The sequence below is a fragment of the Dipodomys merriami genome, unplaced genomic scaffold, assembly GCF_024711535.1.
Source record: "Dipodomys merriami isolate MVZ:Mamm:240054 unplaced genomic scaffold, mDipMer1.0.p SCAF_71, whole genome shotgun sequence".
Classification (NCBI taxonomy): domain Eukaryota; kingdom Metazoa; phylum Chordata; class Mammalia; order Rodentia; family Heteromyidae; genus Dipodomys; species Dipodomys merriami.
Window position 1 is genome coordinate 5861228 of NW_027206302.1, and position 22585 is coordinate 5883812.

General features: G+C 51.7%; 1 protein-coding gene across 2 annotated transcripts; it reads right to left on the bottom strand.

The window, feature by feature from the left end:
- Positions 1–496: 496 nt before the first annotated feature.
- On the bottom strand, positions 497–21785 carry Rspo1 (R-spondin 1). Of its 2 annotated transcripts, XM_070008960.1 has the most exons (7): positions 21566–21785; positions 17302–17427; positions 16057–16446; positions 6595–6786; positions 3782–3931; positions 2300–2488; positions 497–1415 (listed from the first exon to the last, which is right to left on the bottom strand). In XM_070008960.1, exons 3-7 carry the CDS (start codon positions 16148–16150, stop codon positions 1252–1254), a joined length of 789 nt encoding a protein of 262 aa, XP_069865061.1. In that variant the 5' UTR covers positions 16151–16446; positions 17302–17427; positions 21566–21785; the 3' UTR covers positions 497–1251. The 2 variants fall into 2 exon arrangements, with proteins under 2 accessions (XP_069865061.1, XP_069865062.1); XM_070008961.1 differs by lacking the exon at positions 17302–17427.
- Positions 21786–22585: the final 800 nt, after the last annotated feature.

Sequence of the window (22585 nt, forward strand, 5' to 3'; positions counted from 1 at the left end):
GGAGGTCTGGTCCTTGGGCCTGAACTCTGGCCCTGGGAGCTGTCCCTCAGCTCTTCAGTTCAAGGCTAGCGCGCTACCACTTGAGCCACAGTGCCACTTCCGGCTTTTTTCATTTTTGCTTATGTGGTGCTGAGGAATCAAACCCAGACCCTCAGTCATGCAAGGCAAGCGCTCTACCACTGAGCCACCTTCCCAGCCCAGGACAGTGTTCCTTGAGCTTGGCTGTGCACATGAACTCCTGAAACCTTGTTCAGATGCAGCCTATGGTTCAACAGGTCTAGGATGGGACTGAGATTCTCACTCCTAACAAGCTGCTTTGTGGCCCACCATATTCTGAGTAACCAGAATGCAGAGAGTCTGCTTGTCACTCTCAGGGTATTCCTAAAGTTTTCTTCCTGTGCTGTAACAGAGGCTATGTGGGTTTCTTGAAATTTGGCCCTCCCCTCCCCCCGCCCCTCATTTTTTTGCTATTACTAGTGCTTGAACTCAGGGTCTGGACACTGTCCCTTAGCTTTTTTGCTCAAGGCTAGCTAGCACTCTACCACTTGGGTTATACTTCCTCCACTTCTGGCTGTTTAGAGTTTAATTGGACTTTCCTGCTGGGCTGGAATTATAAACCTTAGATCTCAACCTCCATAGTAGCTAGCATTCAACTCTTGTCACTTCTTACTCCAAGGAAAAGAATGATACCTGTGACTACTGAGGCTGTGGGGTTTTTTTCTTTTCTTTTTAATTTGAAATAAACTTTAAGCAGTTTTCTGAGTCAGGTCAGGCCTGATGATGTGTCATGGATGTGTAACAATTCTCTCCAATGATCAAGTCACAACGCTGGGCATGCTGCACTGGGGTAGGAGAAAGGCCACTCTTCTGAAGTCCTAGAGCTTTGGCTCTTGTCTGCCACACTCAGTAGATGCAATCTCAGCAGTTCTTCCAGAAAGTTCCACTCTGTAACATTGAGATTTGAGTGCTGGGAAATATTCTGTTATGTCCACTGGAACCATAATAAATCAAGTGAGTATGTATGTATGCCTGGATGTGTCTCCTGGTGGTGGTGTGTGTGTATGTGTGTGTGCGTGCGCAAGTGCACTCACAATGCATGTACACACACACATTTGGGTATCATTGTGTGTGTGTATGTATGCGTGGATAGAGTGTATATGTATGAGCTGCTCTGACACTCCAGTTCTGGAAAGCGTTCATGATGCAGAGCAGAGCTGGGCTCTTCTGCATGGGCCAGGCTGGACACAGTGCCTAGGTGGGCCCTGCAGATGTGGGTGGTCCTGCCGTCCCTGGTTGTGGCTGTGGCTTCCCCTTGCGTCTCCGAGAACCCAGGCCTGCCTTCTTGTTCTCCTTCCTGGCCAGGTTTCTGTTGGCATTCTCCCTCCGGCCCTGGCCTCCCTTCCTCCTCTCTTGCCCTGCAACAGTACCAACAGCAAGAAGAATCAACAAAATGATGAACAGAAATGCTGTATCTCCACAACCTCCTCCTACTGAGATATAGTCAGGAGCTGGGGAGGGAGGCTGTGGGGAGGTGGCCAGTAGCAGCTTTGAGGACCCTAAGCCTGAGTCCTGAGAGAGGGTTTCAAGAATCTTTTCACTTCTTCCTCCTCAGTTTATACCACACTGCCTCCTTCTCCTCATTCTTTTTTTGGTCCAGCTTGGGGCTTGAACTCAGGGCCTAGGTGCTGTTTCTGAGCTATTTTGGTCCAGGCTAGTGTTCTATCACTTTGAGCCACAGTTCTATTTCCAGTTTTCTGGTGGTTAATTGGAGATAAGAGTCTCACAGACTTTATTGCCTGGGTTGGCTCCAAACCGAGATCCTCAGATCTCAGCCTCCTGAGTAGCTAGGATTACAGGCGTGAGCCACTAGTGTCCTGGCTTCTTCCTCATTCTTTTTCAGACCTCAGATTCCCTAAGGGCCAAGAGCACTTTCCAGTGTAGCTCACAAGACAGGTATGATGGTCCTCACCCCATCCCCCACTGGCCACCTCTGGGCACAGATAAGGAGCAGCAGGCCTCTTCACAGATGCTTGAATCCCTATTTGTCTCTGGGGCTGAGCCCCTCCGCATCTGACGGAGGGCCCTGGCAGTGTGAATAGCACCCAGACATGGGAAAAGTGCAGCACACTGCTCTCAGGCCGCCACCCCCCTTTCCCCTCCCCCCCTGCCCCCTCCCCCCCCCCCCCCCCCCCCGTTTGACAGCATGGGACTAAGTGGAGCTCTGTCTATTTGACCTTGCCTTGGGCAAGGGGCAAGACAAAAGCAACTGGGCTCAAGGGGGGCAGAGGCTGCAGCTCACCCTCAGGACACGGCGTCCTCCGTACTGTGCACCTGCGCGTCTCCTTGGTGTCAGAGCAGGTGGCGTGGTCCCCCCCAGGAGCGTGGAGTACCCTGCGCGTCCGCTCCTCAGAGCCCTTCCGGAAACCACAGAGCTTCTTCTTCTTGGAGCAGGGGCCCCATGGGGACCACTCGCTCATTTCACATTGTGCTGGCACAAAGAGAGGGAGAAGGGAAGTAGAAAGAGGAGAGGGCTCTCCTGGCCTAGAGTTCCCCAAGGGAGCCTCACATACTTGCTCACTGTCTGGGCCTTAGACTAGAAATTTCTTTTGGTGCTGGTCCTGGGGCTTGAAATTAGGACCTGGGTGCTGTCCCTGAGTTTGTTTGTTTCTTTTTCTTCCTTCCTTCCTTCCTTCCTTCCTTCCTTCCTTCCTTCCTTCCTTTCTTTCTTTCTTTCTTTCTCTCTCTTTCTTTCTTTCCTTCTTCCTTCTTTCTTTTCTTTTATTTTTTGTTGCTCATGGGGCTTGAACTCTGGGCCTGGGCACTGTTCCTCAGCTCTTTAGCACAAGCTCTTAGCCTTGAGCTACCACTTGAGCCACAGTACCACTTCCAGTTTTCTGGTAGACTATTGGAGGTAAGAATCTCACGGGATGGGGCTAGAAAGGTGGCTCAGTGGTAGAGTGCTTGCCTTGCATGTTTGAGGTCCTGGGTTCAATTCCTCAGCACCACATAAGCAGAAAAAGCTGGAAGTGGTGCTGTGCACAAATGGTAGAGCGCTAGCCCTGCACTGAAGAGCTGAGGAACAGTGCCCAGGCCCAGAGTTCAAGTCCAACAACTGACAAAAAAAAAAAAAAAAAAAAAGAATCTCATGGGAGCTGGACACTGGTGGCTCACGCCTATAATCCTAGCTACTCAGGAGGCTGAGAGCTGAGGATCACAATTCAAAGCCAGCCTGAGCAGAAAAGTCCGTGAGACCCTGATCTCCAATAAACCACTAGAAAACCAGAAGTGGCACTGTGGCTCAAGAGGTAGAGCGTTTGCCTTGAGGTGAAGAGCGCAGGGACAGCACCCAGGCCCAGAGTTCAAGCCCTATGACCAACATGGGCTGGCTTTGAACTACAATCCTCGTATCTCAGGCTTCTGAGTAACTAGTATTACAGGCATGAGCCACTAACGCCTAGCTTGTCCCTAAGTTTCTTTTTGTTCAAGGCTAGCACTCTACCACTTGAACCACAGCTCTAATTCTGAGTGGGTTTTGAGAGTTAATTGGAGATAAGTCTCATGGATTTTTCTGCCTGGGCTGGCTTTGAGCCATAATCCCCAGATCTCAGCTAGGATTATAGGTATGGGCCACTGGTGCCTGGCTTCAGGTTGGAACCTCTCTAACCTGGAAGGCCCAAAGCCTCAGAAAAATCCCAGGAGGTATGCATGTGATGGGAAGCTTTCTCTATAAAGTGCCCTACTCACCACTCTGCCCTGTACATGTGCACCCCATGGTGCTTACCAGGACTGCTGCACTCCAGGGTGCCATTGGCCGGGGTGGAGCCCTCGGGACAGGAAGGATAGCAGCGGCCTTTGTGCAAGTACAGGCCTTCCTGGCACTTGGTGCAGAAGTTGTGGCTGAAGCAGGCCTCGCAGTGCTCGATCTTGCATTCTGAGGAACAGGACTAGACTTGGGTCTGGCCCAGTTCAGGGTGGCCATGACCTCTTATCTCCAGCCCCAATGCCCACCCATCCACCAGATCTTGACCCAGAGGATTTGTTGTTGTTATTGTTGTTGTCAGTTGTGGGGCTTGAACTCAGGGCCTGGGTGCTGTCCCTGAGCTATTTTGCTCAAGCTAGAGTTCTACCAACCGAGCCATAGCTCTACTTCCAGTTTTCTGGTGGTTAATCGGAGATAAGAGCCTCACAGGCTTTCTTGGCTTTGAACCGTGATCCTCAGATCTCAGTCTCCTGAGTAGCTAGGATTACAGGAGTGAGTCACCAGTGTCCAGCTTGATCCAAAGCTTTGACTACTGGAGTCTTCAGAGAAGAGAAAAGGGTAGGGGCAAGCAGGTGAAGGGGCTACTCTTGAGGGCTGTCTGGGAATCTTGCTACCACCAGCAAATACAAACCCAAATCCAGTCCCAGGCTCAGGAACTCAAGGTGAGGCCCAACTGAGACAGTTTCAGAGGAAGAGAGAGAGAGAGAGAGAGAAAGAGAGAGAGAGAGAGAGAGAGAGAGAGAGAGAGAGAGAGAGAGAGAGAGAGAGTACGAACTCTGGGTTTGGGGTGGGAGAGCAGAATTTCAGCATATCACAGCATCCCAGGGCCCCTAACCACAGAAGAACTGAGTCTCCAGAGAGCAGCACCTTTCCCCTAGTACTGAGCATCAACCACAACCCAATTCTCATTCCCTTCCTGCCTAGGGCAGAAAGAATCTGTTTGGAGGAGCGAGAGCAAACCTAGGGCAAATTCCTCTCCCAGTTCAAGGCTGAGTTCCAGGAACCCCCTTGGTTGGACTCTCAGGTTCCTCCCTGCCTCCCTCCTGCCAGTTCCCTCCTTTGGGGGAGCTGGGCTATGCAGGGCTTGGCTGAGCACGGGCAGGCCTTCTACCATCTCTCCCTTCCCAGAGTACAGGCAAAGCTGGTAACTCCCAGTCTTTGGCACTTTAAGCCCAGGCTCTCAGGCTCTCAAGCACGGGCACAGCCAAGAACCCTTTTCCTCCAACACCCTTAAGACCAAAAGGGCAACTCCTAGGTTTACCTCTATCGTCTCAACTCTGATCCTCCCCTTCCCTGCAGTCTAATCTCAGCCTTATGATGTTTTCTGATTTCTGACTGGGCTTGGTTGCCAGTAAAATAAAAACCAAAATAATAACAGCAACTACCATTTACTGCGTGTCAGCCACCAAGAGCTTTATAGGTGTGTTCTCACAGCATTCTCCCTAGTGAGAGGAACTCATATTCCCATTTTGGAGATGGGTGTTGAGAGGCTGAGACCACCTCCAGGTAATACAATGGACTAGTAGCCAAGTTGGGATCAGAGCCCAGTCAGCAAAGTTTAGCTCCACCGATTCCTCTCTGGGCTTCTCCCTCCAAAGCTCGTGGTGAGGCCCCACTGGCCCGAGATTTGCCAGGGTTTCATATACCCCCAAGCACTGAGCGGCTGGAGGAGCGCTGACACCAGTCACCTGGGTGAGATCGTGGTATGTCTCTAGGCATGGCCCAGAGACACAGTTACAGAGGTGAGGTGAGGACAGGGCAGCATGTGCCTTGGGGTCTGTAGAACTGTAATGGAGTGGAAAGCAAAGCCCAAAGACTGGGGGTAGGGGTGGGGTGGGGAGAGTGTTCCTGCCCAGATTTGGACTTCCGTGGATCTGATAGAGGGCTTCTGGGGGAAGTGAGGTGGGGGCATCTCAGAAGCACCTTTGTGGCTGCAACGCAGAGGGAGGGTTGGGGAACCACATCAGGGCTGGAGGACAGGTGGCCAGGCTACTGCCTTGGTCTAGCTGGGAGGTGTCAGAGGCCTGGGTAAGACAATGGCTATGAGGATGGAAGGGAAGTGGAGCAGCCACATTTGGTTTTGGCTGGGTGGGCGAAAGGAGCATGGCACCTATGAGAGGTTGGCAATCAGGTCTGTAGCTTGAGTGACAAGTTGGGACACTGGAGTCACCCATGGGACTAGAAGCATGTGTACATCCGGCAGGTAGTGATGGAATTCCAGTTTGGATACAATTGGAAGCAGGGGGAGGGTTGTCCCGAGAGCTATCTGGCCAATGGTACAATATTTGAATCAAGAACTTTGTCTCAAATGGACTATACAACTTGTGGATAGGATGGGAGGTCAAAACTGGGAGAGAGTAAGGGAAGTGGTGACACTGTCCAGAAAGAAATGTACTCATGGGCTGGGTGCCAGTGGCTCACACCTTTAATTCCTAGCTACTCAGAGAGTAAGATCTGAGGATCATGGTTTAAAGCCAGCCCAGGCAGGAAAGTCCATGAGACTCTTATCTCCAACAAACCATCAGAAAACCGGAAGTGGCACTGTAGCTCAAAGTGGTAAAGCACTAGGCTTGAGTGAAAGAGCTCAGGGATAGAGCCCAGGCCCTAAGATCAAGCCCCAGCAATGACACTGCCCCTTCCCCTCAAAAAAGAAATGCACTCATTACCTGACTTATATAACTATAACCATTCTGTACATTTTCTTAACATTAAAAACAAAAAAAGAACTTCATGTCTATCCTCACTGGCCACCAACAGTTCACAGCACTCCCGCCACAAATCTGTACCACCTCCACCCCCATTTGACACCCTTCTCTAGCCCTGCCCACACTCACTGATGCACTTGTTCATGTCGGGGTTGCGGGCATCGAAGTATCCAGGGGGACAGGACGGCAAGCAGACGCCCACCTGGCGGATGTCGTTCCTCTCCAGCAGGATGAAGAGCTTGGGCGAGCACTTGAGGCAGCCGTTGACCTCGGAGCAGAGCTCACAGCCTTTGGTACAGGCCTGGCTTCCCTCTGCACTGACTGCAGGTACAACATGGGTGAGGAGGTGGCTGCAGGGGAGGGCCCTCTCCCCAGGCTCCACAAGAAGGGGGGTTTCATTGTATAGAGGGTATGTGTGCAGGTCAGGCTGGCATCTCTCAGGGATGGATGAAAGGAGTGTGTGTGTGTGTACTAGGGCTTGAACTTAGGGCCTGGGCACTGTCCCTTAGCTTTTTCATTCAATGCTTCAGCAGAGCGGACTCAAGCTCAGGCTACAGATCTCACTGGACCTGGAGCCACGCTCCCTGTCTGTAAGTCTGAGTACAATAATGCATCACCTGTGTCCCTTTCTACTCAGAAAGAAGGAGGCGAAGATGTGTCCCCTAGATGGCTGACTGGAGGCGTGTATGCTCCAGGGCTGACTTCTGATTCCAGAGCAGAAGAGGAAGCATTAAGGAAAGCAGTTGAGACAAGAAAGGAGAGTAACAAGCAATCACAATCAGTAATAATCACAATAACGCAGCCTAGTTCTAAGTACTAGCATTAGTATCCTATTCTGTAATAATCACAATAACGCAGCTTAGTTCTAAGTACTAGCATTATCCTATTCTGTAATAATCACAATAACGCAGCTTAGTTCTAAGTACTAGTATCAGTATCCTATTCTGTGGCAAGGATTGCAGACAAGTAATCAATCCTATCATCTTTTCAATAAGCCACAGGTAAGGCTATTGCTATTCATATTGATAATCCTCATTTGTAAAAATGAGGAGATTCAAGTACTCTACCATGATTTCTTAGTTACTGTGTTTCAGACACAGGGAACATAGAACATAAAAGGTAGATGTAGCTAGGGGCGGATGTCTCTTCTTTAATTGTAGCTACTCAGGAGGCTTACATCTGGAGGATCATAATCCTTGAAGCCAGTAGAATAGTCTGAGAACTCCATCGCTAAATAACGAGCAAAAAGCCAGGTTGGAGGCATGGCTCAAGTGGTAAAGCACCAGTCTAATGAGCATGAGGTCTGAGTTCAAACTCCAGAATCTCCAAAGAAGATGCTGAATCCCAATTACTGAGTTTTCTCTAAACTCATTGTGGAATTGAATGCTGGCTTCTGCTGCACTGTCGATGACTGGAGTGAGCCAGGTGGCTTTTGGAAGCTCTCTGTGGCTATGCTGCTGTAGCTGACCCCTCCTTACCATTTTGGTGAAGGACAGATTTGCAAAGGCCTTTGAAGAACTCCTGTGCCTATTGCCAGTTACCCAGCACATCTTCAATGCTGTTGTTGGCACTGACAAGCAAAATGTGGTGCACTCTGGGCTCTGAAATTAGTTAAGCATGGTTGGAGGTTGGAGTGGGTGGCTAGACAGGAGCTGGGGAGGGAAGAAGGAACTGGGGTAAGAAAAAGGATTGCTTGCCTTCCAGGGAAGTCTCCAACCCACAGAAAGGAGTTGAGACATGGGTAGAAATGGGTTGTAAGGATGGCAAAGGGGGATCAGAAAATTCCCAGGTGGGAACTCAGTGGAATTTGGGTGTGGTGGTGGTCATCCATAATTTCCAGCATTTGGGAGCTGGGGAGGAGAACAGGAGAACAGGAGAGAGAGAGAGAGAGAGAGAGAGAGAGAGAGAGAGAGAGAGAGAGAGAGAGAGAGAGAGAGAGAGAGAGAGAGAGAGAGAGAGAGAGAGAGAGAGAGAGAGAGAGAGTGTCCATCCATACTGGGGCTTGAACTCAGGGCCTAGGCACTACCCCTTAGATTTTTCACTCAAGGCTGGCATTCTACCACTTGAACCACTTCTGGTTTCACAGTTCCACTTCTGGCTTTTTAGTGGTTAATTGGAGACAAGAGTCTCACAGACTTTCCTGTTCAGGCTGGCTTCAAACTGAGATTCTCTGATCTTAACCTCTTGAGTAGACTACAAGAATGAGACATCAGCACCCTGCTTTTATTTTTCTTTGTTTTGTTTTTGAGACCATGTCTCACTATATAGCTCAAGTTGGCCTCAAACTTGAGATCTCTTACATAACTGTAACTACTCTATATATTATCTTTATAATAACAACTAAAAAAATAAATTGAAAAACTTGAGATCTTCCTGCCTCAGTCTCAGCCTGTTAATGAGATTATACCATCATACTTGGTTTAGGATTGTCAATCCCAGGCCAGCCTTGGAAAATCTGGTCTCAATAATACATAAGACAGGGTTAGAGGTATAGCTCAATTGGTAGAACACCCGGCTAGCAAGTGTGAAATTCTGTGTTTGAACCTCAGTACTGACTCTCTGCTCCAAGAAGGGGTGGGGGGTAGAGCGGGTGGGAAACAACTCCCAGGGAGAAAAACTGGATTTGAAATAAGAGGAGGGAAGATATTCACAGGTAGAATCCACAAGGTATAGGGGTGAGGGTCAAAGCAAAGCACAAGTCAAGGTCACCTTGAGACACTGGACCTGTACAATATGGCAGCTTTCACCCCTCGCTGATGTAGGGACCCCACAGGAAGAGTGGTCTTGGGTGGGGAGGGGATAATATGCTGACTGTGAGGTTCCTGTGTCTCTCAGAATGTTGAACACAGAAATGATCTTGTTGGAGCCAGACATGAAATCAGCCATCTAAAGCAAGTGAGTCCTCAAGATGGTGGAGAGAATGGGTACCAAGGGTAGGAGAGACAAGGCCAGAGAAAGAGGGGCCAACTAAGAGTGAGGGGGAGGCCATGGAAAAGTATATCACCTCATGGAAGCCAGGAGATGGAAGAGTGGTCTCCACATTCCAGATGCTCTGAGATGTCCAGTAAGGGATGGGGAGCATACAGGTCCGCCACCCTGATGGGGCAGTTTCAGTGGTGTGATAGGTCATGGAAGGGGTGGGCAGACAGTGGCTGAAGAGGAAAAAAGGAAGGGAGGAGTAGAGAGAAGAAGTAGTGCCATCTTCTTCAAGAAGTTGGCTGTGGAGCAGACAAATTGGGAGATAGTTGGGGTGCATGATTGCTGCTGGCTGGATTCCTGGGAGCTGATGGGCAATGGCAAAATAAAACTGTGCAGTGAGGGGAGGCTCAGGATGAGCCTCAGTGACATGCACATTGGGCAGAGAAGCAGAAGAAGAGGGTTCTTGGAAAGGAAACTCAGGGAGGGAACACCGAGAGGGGGGATAGAAAAGAGAAGTTCAGCCGGGCGCTGGTGGCTCACGCCTGTAATCCTAGCTACTCAGGAGGCTGAGATCTGAGGATCGAGGTTCAAAGCCAGCCCAGGCAGGAGAGACCGTGAGACTCCTATCTCCAATAAACCACCAGAAAACCGGAAGTGGCGCTGTAGCTCAAGTGGTAGAGCGCTCGCCTTGAGCTAAAGAGCTGAGGGACAGCGCCCAGGCCCAGAGTTCAAGCCCCACGACCGACAAAAAAAAAAAAAAGAAAAGAGAAGTTCTTCAGGGACCAGAGCTGGAGGAAGCCAAGGCTGGTGAGCCTCAAAGCAGCTGAATGATCCTAAGAAGGGCAGCTTGAATGGAGTAGATGAGAGCCAAACAAACCCCAGTGAGCTGAGGACTGGATGAAGACGGGTGTAGAATATGATCCCAAGACCTAGAGGCAGGTACACTGATGGAATGAAGACAGGAGGAAATAAGATCACAAGATACAGGTCAGGTCAGGCGTTGGCAGCTCATGCCTGTAATCCTGCTACTAAGAAGGCTGAGATAGCAGGATCACAGTTTGAAGCCAGTCCAGGTAGAAATGTTTAGGAGAGGGGCTGGGAAGGTGGCTCAGGGGTAGAGTGCTTGCCTTGCATGCATGAGGCCCTGGGTTCGATTCCTCAGCACCACATAAGCAGAAAAAGCCGGAACTGGCGCTGTGGCTCCAGTGGTAGAGCACTAGCCTTGAGCTGAAGAGCTGAGGGACAGCACCCAGATCCAGAGTTTAGGCCTCATGACCGGCAAAAAAAGAAAAGAAAAGAAAAAAAGAAATATCTAGGAGACTCTTATCTTCAATTAACAAACAAACAAGCTGGAAGTGCAGCTGTGGCTCAAGTGGTAGAGTGCTACACTTGAGCCAAAAGCTTAGGGACAGCACCCAGGCCCTGAGTTCAAGCCCCAGGACTCCTTACATGCATGTGTACATACACACATACACACAGGACTTGGAAATGGGGCTCAGAGATGGTCAGGGGCTGGTTCAATGGGTAAAAAGATGTTTATAGCAGGGCACCGGTGGCTCCCGCCTGTAATCCTAGCTACTCAGGAGGCTGAGATCTGAGGATCATGTTTCAAAGCCAGCCCAGGCAGGAAAGTCCATGAGATTCTTATCTCCACCCTTAATCACCAGAAAACTGGAAGTGTTACTGTGGCTCTCATGCTAGAGCACTTGCCTTAAGCTGAAGAGCTGAGGGACAGCGCCCAGGCCGAGATCAAGCCCCGTGACAACAAACAAAAGATGTTTATAGATAGACTGGTGGTTCATGCCTGTAATCCTAGCTACTCAGGAGGCTGAGAGCTAAGTATTGCAGTTCAAAGGTAGACTAGGCAGGAAAGCCCATGTGACTCCTATCTCTAATAAACTACTCTAAAAAAGCTGGAAGTGGTGCTGTGGCTCAAGTGGTAGAGCGTTATCCTTGAGCCCAGAGAGGCTCAGGGACAGAGCCCAGGCCCTGAGTTCAAGCCCTAGGACTGGCAAAAAAAAGGGGGGTGGGATATTTCTCAAAGGGAAATGAAGCCAAAGGATACCCACAGCTTGAGGATATAGGGAGTCACAGAAAAGGAGCTATGAAGGTGAGGATGGGGCTTACCTTGAGTGGAAGGCCCAAGGTGCTGAGTATTTGGATTCAGAGGGGAAACCTGAGACTCATTCTTTCCCCTGTACACCTGACAGTTGCCCAGATCTGGGAGGAGCTGGCCACACCAGCACTAGGGAGGCAGGGCTGGCTGCACAGTGTGATGTGTGGCTCCAGAGGAATGGCCCAGGTGGCCAGGGAAAGTGACAAGCCACAGGAGAGGAACCACTGTGCAAAGACCCCTGGGTACTGGGGGCTGTGAAATCACCACAGAGTAGAACACAGGATCCTGTTCCATTGACAAGAAGGAGGAGCACAGAAGGCTCCCTCCTGCTGCTTTCATGATGGGTAGCTACAGGCTAGGGATGTAGTCAGGTGCCCATAGCCTGGTTAAGAGGCTGGGTGGGCTCAGCGAGGAGGAAGGGAAGAGAGGGCATGGAGGGCTGGAAGGTGGCTCAGTAGTAGAGTGCTTGCCTTGCATGCATGAGGCCCTGGGTTCAATTCCTTAGCACCCCATAAACAGAAAAAGCCAGAAGTGGTGCTGAGGCTCAAGTGGTATAGGGCTAGCCTTGAGCTGAAGAGCTGAGGGACAGCACCCAGACCCAGAGTTCACACCTACAACCGACAAAACAAAACAAAACAAAAACAAAACAAAAAATGAGAGGGCATGGAGCCTCCTTCCTGACTTTATATATAGCATGGCCTTTCCAGTCCACCCAACCAGCTCTTTTTTGGCTGCCAACCTCTTTGTTTCCCAGATCCCTGCTCTAAGCAGGCTGGGTCTCCCTGTGCCCTCCCACTCTGGCCTCCCTCAACCTGGTCCACACATTTGTCCAGATGCTATCGCTATAATGAGCTTTGCCCAGGATGACTGAGCTAAGCCAACCCTATAGGAAGAATGACTTCTGGATCACAGTCCCTCCTCCTCAAAGTCCTCACTTCTTCCAACTCCCAACTCATCCATCATCTCTGGGCATTTCTCTATTACCAAAAATAAAAACTCCAATGGAGTCAGGTGCTGGTGGCTCACGTCTATAACCCTAGCTACTCAGGAAGCTAAGTTCTGAGAATTGTGGTTCAAAGCCAACTCTGGGCTGGAAAGTCTGTGAGACTTTTTTTTTTTTTGGTCAGTCATGAGGCTTGAACTCTGGGCCTGGGCATTGTCCCTCGGCTCTACAGCTCAAGGCTAGTACTCTACCACTTGAGCCACAGTGCCACTTCCAGCTTTTTTCTATTTATGTGGTGCTGCAGAATCAAACCCAGGGCCTCATGTATGCAAGGTAAGCACTCTACCACTAAGCCACCTTCCCAGTCCCAAGAGACTTTTATTTTTAATCACACAAAAAAAGCTGGAAGTGGTACAGTGGCTCAAGTGGTAGAGTACTAGCAAAAAGGAGCTCAGGGCCAGTGCTCAGGCCTAGAGTTCAAGCCCCAGGACCAGTCCCCCTCAAAAAAAAAAGAGAGAAAAATGGATGGGCATCATAACCCTGTCCAAAACCATCAATGGCTGTCTATTATCTACAAGAAAGACCCAGCTCCTTGTTGGGTCTGAAAAACTTCTATGAGTAATTTTCTTCCTATTTCACCCCTCAACCCTATTCCTCAGCAATACACTTCATCCAAGTAGAAACTTCTCTTTTTCTTGTGGCCATACTGATATTTGAATTCAGAGCTTCATACTTGGCAAACACTCTACCACATAGACCACACCCCTCAGTCTAGATTCTAGCTGTGGTTTTTATAACAAGGATGGCCTAACAGCATACACCCTCATGTCTTCCCAGCCTTGATTCATCCTGGACATTCACTGTACCCCTGTGTTTCCCCCTCTCCCCAACCTAAACTTTCACCATCACCATACCACTGGGTATGGCTATGGGCAAAGTGGACACATCAAAATGCTACATTAAAGTTAGAAACTGGTAACTCACACCTGTAATCCTAGCTACTCAGGAAGCTGAGGTGTAAGGATAGTGGTTCAGAAACAGTGTGAGAAGGAAAGCCCATGAAACTCATCTCCAATTTACTATCAATCAAAAAAGCTGGAAGTAGAGCCGTGGCTCCAGTGGTAGAGTGCCAGCCTTGAGTTAAAAAGCTAAGGGACAGTAGTACCCAAGCCCTAGGTTCAAGCCCCAGTACCAGCACATAAAAACAAAAAAGTTACATTACATGGCCACTGCAGGCCGTACTGATGCCCAGTCCATGACTCTGTTAGTTCAACTTACTTGAACCCAGGGCTGATGGCTCCTGGTTCAGCCGCTGTGTGTGTTCCTGTACGCATGAGCAAAGGGTGGAAACACTTGTGTATATTGTGTGAACGTGGACTTTCTCTCTCCCTCACTTGCTCGATCACTTGTTTGCTCTCTCCTAATCTCTAACTCGTTTGCTCTCTCGCTCACTCTCTCTCTCAAACAGAGGAGACTGATTACAAACCACTAAACTACATCTGGCCTGTATATTCTAAAACGCTGTCCGGAACAGAGAAGGGAGGAAAATCAAGGCCTTGCTGCTGAATGAACCTAACCGTCTCTAATTGTTTGTTAAGCCAGGGATTTTCAGCTTCACCAATTCTCTGAGCTTCTCTCCTGGGCTGAATTCTGGCCTTGGCTTCTCCCAGAAAGACCCAATCAAACTCTACTGCTTTTCATCCTTCCTTGGCCCAAGTCAGTCTTCAGGGAAAAGAGAAGCAAGAGGGAGTGGGGCGAGACTTCAGGAAGACTTCCTGTCTGCTGGCACAACTTTTCTTTATGGGGGAAATGTTGAAAGAGAGCCTAGGGGGGAGTCCAGAGGGCTCCACCCCACTCCCCAGCAGGGGCTGGTCACAATCATGGCCACTCCCATAACATAAATGGCTAGCTACCATCATTGAAAATACTGAGCACAGGGGCTGGGAAGGTGGCTCAGTGGCAGAGTGCTTGCCTTGCATGCCTGAGGCCCTGGGTTCGATTCCTCAGCACCACATAAGCAAAAAGAAAAAAGCCAGAAGTGGTGCTGTGGCTCAAGTGGTAGAGCGCTAGCCTTGAGCTGAAGAGCAGAGGGACAGCACCCAGGCCCAGAGTTCAGGCTCCAGGACCAGATCGTGCCCCCCCCCACAAAGAAAATACTGAGCTCAAGGAATGTTTGAGATTAGGGGGAAAGAAGAGGGGCGGATAGCAGGTTAATCTTGAACTTTACCAAGCTCTGTGTTTAAGAAAACTGTGAGCCAGGTGCTGGCAGCTTATAGCTACTCAGGAAGCTGTGAGGATCCTGGTTTGAAGGCAACCTGAGCAGACAAATCTGATAGACTCTTACCTCCAATTAAGCAAAAGTGGAGGCATAGGTCAAGAAGCAGAGCACATAGGTCAAGAAGCAGATCACCAGCCTTCAGTGGAAAAGCTACTCAAAGAGAGTATAAATTCAAGTCCCTGTACTAGTACAGCACATGCACACATGCACCTGAATATGCATACATACATGGAAACACAACACACACACAAGAATAAAAAGAACATTAGGCTCACAGACTTCAAGAGACCTAGGCTGAAATACTCACTTTGGCCTATCCTTCCCTGTTCTTAGCATCTATACAAGAATGTGTGTGTGTGTGTGTGTGTGTGTGTGCGCATGCACACGCACACCTGTGCATGCACACATGCACGCACGCACACACACACATGTGCCCATACACAAGCCATTTCTGGGGCTTGAACTCTGAGTACTGTCCCTTAACTTTTCACTCAAGGCTGGTGCTTTACCACATGAGCCACAGTGCCACTTCTGGTTTTTTGCTCATTAATTGGAGTTAGGAGTCTCATGGATTTTCTTGCCTGGGCTGGCTTTGAACCATGATCCTTATATCTCAGCCTCCTGAGTAGCTAGGATTACAGGCATGAGACATCATTGCCTGACTTGATTTTCTTTTAAAACCTTTCTTCCAACCCACTACCTTACATGGAAGGTCATTTTGAAAGCAGAGAAGCATGAAGCTGCCTGGCTTGGAGGGTAGGAAGGCCAGACTTCCCTACTTGCCTTACCATCATGCTTACCACAGTTCCTTGAATCCCACTGGCCTGGTTAAAAGCCATGGGATGGGAGAATCTCCTGGCCTTACAACCCCTGCTATTCCTGCCCATGATCTGCCAGGGAAACCCTGGTGCCCACTCCCTAGATGTGCTGGATTCCTGCCCCCACGGGATCACACTTCAGCCACCACAAAAAGAAAGGTGCCCTGAATGTCTGGGTGGGTGAGGAAAGTAAGAAGGAGCATGCTGGAGCAGGGCCAGGAAGCATTGCCATGGATACCACACAAAGCTGGGGATGTAATCCACAAACTAGACCCTCACAAGAGAGCTTAATCCAGGCAACAGTCCTCAAAGGGGAAGGCAGACAAAAGGAGTCATCCCAGAGTAGGTAATTTCAACAAGTTAATCCACTAGCGGGGTAATCTACCAGCAGAAAGATCTACTATCTACAAAGCATCCATCCCAGAGTGAGCTACCCAAGGCCTCTAGTCCTCCCCTCTCCCCCTGGACTCCCCTCCCATGGCATGCTCCTCTCCCCCTCCCCCACTCAGGTACTCACTCCGTCTGTGCCTCTTGCCCTTGATTCCCCGGTTGCCAACAGCGAGGTGCACCCAGCTCAGAACCAGGGCCACCACACACAGTCCAAGCCGCATAGTCACTTGCCAGCCCCAGGCCCCTGGCAGGAGGGGTGGTCTCGGCAGGGCTCTGGCTAATGCCTCCGGGGCTGGGGCTGAGGCTGGGGCTGGGTCAGCAGCTGGAGGCCCTGGCCTGGGCCAGAGCCCAAATCCACCATAATCTCAGCTGGGGACAGAGAGGGTGTGGGAAGCTGGGTCCTCCATCAGCTCACACAGAGGTCCTCAGAGAGAGAGTGGTCCCTGGAGCCACCTTGGAGTGTCACCCGGAGAACCTCCTTGTCACTTCAGCAGGGAAGACCCCCCCCAAAGCCAACCTGTCAGGAAGGAGACAGAAGAGTTCATTTACCCCCTCATCTTATACCTTCTACCTCCCCACATGTTTTCCTGCCCAGGAAGTTGTGAAAATGTTTGGGCACAACAAGGACCCCCAACCTGTACCTTGGGAAAAGAAATCTGTTCCTCTATTGAGTAGAATTTTCCCAGCCTGCCCTGAGAGCCAGCTATCTGAGCAGCTAGACAATGGTGAGCACCCAAAGCAAACCTGTAGATCACTGGGATTTTCTCCGTCACGGAAACCAGATGACCCCACTCCTGACAAATATTAGCCAGCTCTACTAGAAGTCCTTTTTAAAGTCTACTCTACAGACGTCATGCTACAGTAACAGCCTGTCATTTGAAGAGGAGCTTTCTTTGTCTTTCCATGAGTGACCACCCATCAGCCTTCTCTTCCCAGTGCCGAGTCACCCAGGTGCCTTTCACCTGTCCTGGAGCTGGAGTAGTGGCCCCGGCAAGCTGGCTGACTGTATGGCTTTCCAGGGTTGGCGGGAGAAAAGGAAGTAAGGCTTCCCCAGGCCACAGAAACTCTGACACAGCAGGCTGGGCGAGCCTGGCTTTTGTGAACGGATAAAAGAGGCAGCAATGCCTGCCCTGGCCAGAGATAATCCCCCAGCCCAGAGAGCCAGGGCTCTGGACCAGGGCGGCTGGGGTGATGGGGGCAGGGAGTTGGTCCTGCCCCAGTGGGATGTGTCTGGAAAGCTGGACATCTGGGCACTGGAGCCCAATTTGGGAATGAGATGCAGACCTCCACTTCCTACTCACAAAGCCATATTCTGATTCACACTCCCTATAACTCTGACCACCCTGACCCATTCTCTGCCCCACACACTCACACTCCAGAGAGATGAGAGATCGCAGTAAGCATTTGGCCTGTAGCACAGGAAGCTCTGTGAATGCCATGGGGAGCATCACCTTCCTGGGCACTGGCTGGTGGCTACTCTGCACGTCTGTCTCTTCATCTATAAAAGGGAGATAACTGGTTTTCTAAGTGACACCTCTGAGATGCTAGCATGGAGGTACCCTCTACCCCCCTGCTCCCCAATCCTTCCCTCTCTCAGCCTCCAAGTGCCCAGTCTACCCCCCTGGCCTCTCAGAGGAGCCCACCTGCACAGGAGATAAATCATTATCCCCCCCAGAGGAGTTTGGTGCCTCCCTCTCAGCCTCTCCCACTGGCTTTGAAGGCCAGACACACTCAAGTGGTTAAGCTGCCTGTGAGAAGTGTTTACATGAAGCTGATGGATCCCACCTGGTGCTGTGGCCCGAGCCAGCAGTGATGCCCCCCAGCCACCCCCAGTGCCCCATCAGCTGCCAACCCCTCCTAGCCCCTTCCAACACTCCTTGTGTGACCTTCCAAAACCTTCCCACCCTCTCCAGCCCTTGTACACGCCCCCATCACCCACAGATTGTGGCCGACTTGACCAAGCTGCTGTCTTCAGCTCCCATACCGTCTCAGAGGCCGAGAGGCAAAACAGGATGGTTACAGGCATGAATCTGAGAGCTAGATTGCCTGGTTTGGATTGCTGACTCTGCTACTTATTAGCTGTGTTACCTTGGGTTAGTTGCTTAGTTGATCGGAGCTCATTTTCTTATCTGCATGAGGGTTGTTTATAGTTTACATGAGTTAGTATGGCTTATGTGAGTTATAGGTTACATGAGTTAGTATAGCTTAGGTGAGTTAATTATAAGTTACATGAGTTAGCCATGGTGGCTCATGCCTGAAATCATAACTACTTGGAAGGCTAAGACCTGAAGGATTATGGTAGCCAAATCCAAGAGATGGTATCTCCAAATAACCACAGAAAGTCAAGCTGCTAGGTATAACTTAAGTAATAGAGCACCAGCCATGAGCAAGAAAGTCAAGTGAATGTGAGGCCCTGGGTACAAGCCCAAGGCAGAAGAGAGAAAAGAGAGAGGGGAGGGGGAAAGAAAGAGATAAAATGAAGGAAGGAAGGAGAAAGAAAAGAGCAAGCTTAGAACAGTGCTGGCACATAGCAAGGGCTACCTGTTGCATTTCTCATAACAAAAAATTCATTTTGGGCTGGGAATGTGACTTAGTGGTAGAGTGCTTGCCTAGCATGCATGAAACCCTGGGTTCGATTCCTCAGTACCACATAAACAGAAAAAGCTAGAAGTTGTTCTTTGACTAAAGTGATAGGGTGATAGCCTTGAGCAAAAGAAGCTCAGGAGCCTGGCCGTGTGACGAACACCTGTAATCCTAGCTACTTAGAAGGCTGAGATGTGAGGATCATGGTCCAAAGCCAGCCCATGCAGGAAAGTCCCTGAGACCCTTATCTCCAATTAACCACCAGAAAACTGGAAGTGGCGCTGTTGTACAAGTGGTAGAGCACTCGCCTTTAGCTGAAGAGCTCAGGTACAGTGACCAGGCCCAGAGTTCAAGACCCGTGACTGACCAAAGAAGAAGATGAAGAAGCTCAGAAGCTCAGAAACAGTGTTCAGGCTCTGAGTTCAAGCCCCACGACCGACCCCAAAAAAATCATTTTGAGTCTAGTATTCCTATAGTCATTCAAAAAGCAATATTATTTTCTGTATCATCTGGATTGAACCTTACTACTGAACCCTGACATGCTATTTCCTTTTCTCTTTGTGGTTGATGGTCCCACCAACCAGTGATCTCTCTCCATCTGTTTTACTCCTGATTGCAGCACTAGTTGGGGTGGAAGTGGGCAGACCTGCAAATACTGCTTCAGACAAAGGGGGCACTAAACCTAGGTCTGAGACTTTACTATCTGTGCATACTCCTGGGGTCCTCAGGGTAGAAAAGGTCTCTCAAGCATCTCTGCGTTCTTTGTGTCCCCCTCATCACCAAGGATTCTTAGCCTCCCCCTCCTCTTTGCCTCCTTCCTAGTCAGACCTTACCCAGGGCCTGCCTGCAATGAGCTTCTAGACCATGCGCATCTGATCAGCAGGAAAACCGTCTCAGCTGGGACACTAGAGGACAATTTTATTGGAGCAGGTGACACTAGCTAGCTCTTTTCAAGGAACTAATTGCCTTGAAACTCAAAGGAAGCATTTCAAGCACTTTTGGGAGGAAATGCAAATATATATATATATATGTATACACACATATATGTACATATGCTTATATGCACATGCTGAGGGCATCTGCACTGGCTCCATATGTATATATATATGTGTGTATAAACATACATGCACACAAACATACATGTGTAGGTACACTCACAAGCAATAAACAGTAAATTTAGATGTGTTGTGGAAAATGGGAGGGCAAGTGGGCCAGCTAAAGGAGCATCTGCTATTCATCTCCAGCTAAAGGTCTACAGGCAAAAATCATGGCTCAGTGCAGGACTTCCTATCTTTTCAGAGTTTGAAAATTCAGGCTCGTATGTGACATCTGATTGTCAACACTGGACAGGTCTGAGCTAGAAGCCCTCCAGTTCCAAGCTCCAGCGGGCCCCGCATCCTTGTCTCAGAGGCTCCAGCTCCAAACGGGTACGTGGGCATATCAACTAGGGCTGGGACAGGAGCTCTGGAGTCCATGGCCTTCTTTTAAATCTCCAGACTCATTTCCATCACCGTTTTCATCCTGATTTCCCTTGGACCAGCAGTTTACTTTGGGGAGGGGGGCGCACTATACTACCCAGATGGAAAGGGTAGAGGTGGGGTGAGGAAGAAGGTTGGGGAAGGACACTGCTTTCTTCCAAGGTCTCCTCCTCTCACCTGCCGTATTGCAGGCCCCTGTTTGTCCTATCATAACTAGGGAGGTAGACTGGGTCCCATTCTATGGCCCTGAGAGGTTAAGGGTGTGCGTGGACATGGACCTAATAAGGCTGGGGAAGCTGAGTGGAGACCATCGCCAGGGCTTGGGGAATGGGCCTGCGCAGGTGGAGACGGGGGGGGGGGGGGTGGGGGGGAGAAGGAGGCCACCAGGGGTGGAAGACCTGAGGATCTAGGTTGGGGAGGAAGGAGGATCTGAAGGCGGGGAGTGGCTGGCATGACTTTCTCCCCTGCAATACTATCAGGATAAATGGGTACTCTCCGTCAGGGAGCGGATACAGACCCAAAAAATGTAAACTATCCAGATAATTTCTCATTAGCCCTCCCCGCCCCGCCCCGACCGGCTACGCGCAGGAGAATGTGGGCCGCGGCGCAGGCTGGCGGGGCCCAGGACGTGCCTGCCCGACCTGGCGGGATCAGCTTGAACGCCAGAGCAAAGCCAAGTGTTTGGGCACCCCCTCCCGCCCTCCCTCCCGCTCCCCCAAACCACGGGCGGCGGAGGACCGCTCCTCCCCACCACTCCATCTCCGCCCCAGGGCTCACATTCATCTTCCCCTTCCCACTCTCCCCGAGAGGCCCCGACAGGTGCCCCGGGACCGACGAGGGCCCGAAGCCGCGTTACCCGCGTTACCACACCCCCCCCCGCCACCTCCCCGATCCACGCGAGCTCTCCAAAGTCGGAGGGGTCCGATGGTACCACCACCCCACCCCCGACCCCACCCACCCCACCCCGAATTCATCCCCGCTCGGCCAGCGTTCCGGCTGCGCTCAGCGCCCCAAGCCGATCCATCCATCCTTTCTCCAGGAGGAAGTCGCCAACTCGTTGCGCATCCAGGGCCGTGGCGCACACCGCCTGCCACCGCCAGCCACGTCCGGGTTGCGGGACTGGGCTGGGGGAGGGGGTGTCACCCGGGATCGTGGGGGCGGGGATAAGGGGGTCCCTGGATTGCAGGGGCGTGTGATGGGACTGATGGACCGGGGGGGGGCATCCTAGCAATAAGTGAGGGGCTGGGGGGAATTGCGGAGAAGCCGAGGTAGCAATCGGGAGGGGCTAGGAGTCGGGGCGGCAGCATTGGGGGAACGGAGCGGGGTCTTTGCTTGCTGGATGACCAGAGCAGCGGACACCCCCTTCTTCTGTCCCCCCCCACTCCACCCACACCCACCGGAGCTCTCCAAGTTAGACAGGCCAATTCCACAAGTGCCCCCCCCCCGCCTCCGCCCCCAGAATCCATCGCTGCTCTGCTAGGGTCCGGGGTCCGGGCTTGAGCCCCGACGGGAGGTGCCCCGGATCCCGGGTCAGGGGCCGCCGGGGAGGACGGAGCGGCGACGAGGGGGACTCACCTCCGCGCAGCCAGCCAGCCGTGGCGGGGCAGGCCCGGGAGGGGCGAGGGCGCGGCCCGCCGTCCCGCCGCAGCACGGTCCGAAGCACCCGCCCGGATCCCAGTTGCTCAATCTGAGGTGGCTCAGGCCCTCCGGGGCCAGCGCCCCACCCGGCGCTCCGGTCCTGGGGGTGGCTCGGGCCGCCTCGGTTCTCCGCAGCCCCGGCTCGGACCCCCACCCCGCCCCCGCGCGCCTGGCCGCCGCCCCCCGGCTCCTCCACCCCCGCGCGCGCTCGCGCTCGCGCTCCCCGTGGCTGCTCCTCCGCTCGGCCCGAGCTCCCGGCCCGAGAGGGGCCGGTCGGCGGCTCGCACGAGGGAGGGAATCCCCCCCTCGGCGGTCCCACCCCCGAGCCGGCCCCCCTTCCTGGGATCCGCAAGAAAAAACGGACTGGAGCGCCGGGCCCCGGAGTTCGCAGCCCCCTCCCGCACGCCCGGCCCGCAGCTGGAGGCTCGGCAGGGGGACAGACCCTCGGGCCCCTGGCGTAGGACCCCCGGCCCTGGCCACCGGCCCCCACCCTGCTCCTGCACCCCGGAGGTTTCCAAGCCGCAGCAACTCGGGCACATCTTGGGGTGAGAACAGGGCCCAGGACCCTGGCCAAACCTCAGTTTCCCCAAAGGAAACCTGGAAGACTGACAGGAATAAGCAGTTAACAGAGGCGGGGTTCTGGCTACTCTCCTCCCCTTCGGAGTCAAATCTTTTAGTCTTCTGGTCCAGAAGACATCCTGAGGCCACCCCCCCTTGCCCAGGTGATCACAACTCCACTCCCAGGACCTGGAGAGGGGTGGACATGACACATAGGCAGCCAGTGTCTGCATTCGTGCTCCATCCGTCCACTTACCAGCGGTGTGGCCAGGCCTAAGATACCTGACCTTTCTGAGCTTCAGGGTTCTGTTTTCAGGGCTCAGTGGCATGAAGGATGCAGGGATTTAATGGCAGGAACTCTATCAGTGTCTGTTGGTGGTGAGCATTTGAAGCGCAGCA

Excerpts from the sequence above, each read along its gene's own strand:
- Rspo1 (XM_070008961.1), bottom strand. The coding sequence starts at position 16,150 with ATGCGGCTTGGACTGTGTGTGGTGGCCCTGGTTCTGAGCTGGGTGCAC. Across the intron at positions 6,787-16,056 it reads GGGCAAGAGGCACAGACGGA|TCAGTGCAGAGGGAAGCCAG; the intron begins GTGAGTACCTGA and ends TTGTACCTGCAG. Across the intron at positions 2,489-3,781 it reads CCTGGAGTGCAGCAGTCCTG|CACAATGTGAAATGAGCGAG; the intron begins GTAAGCACCATG and ends TCTTTGTGCCAG.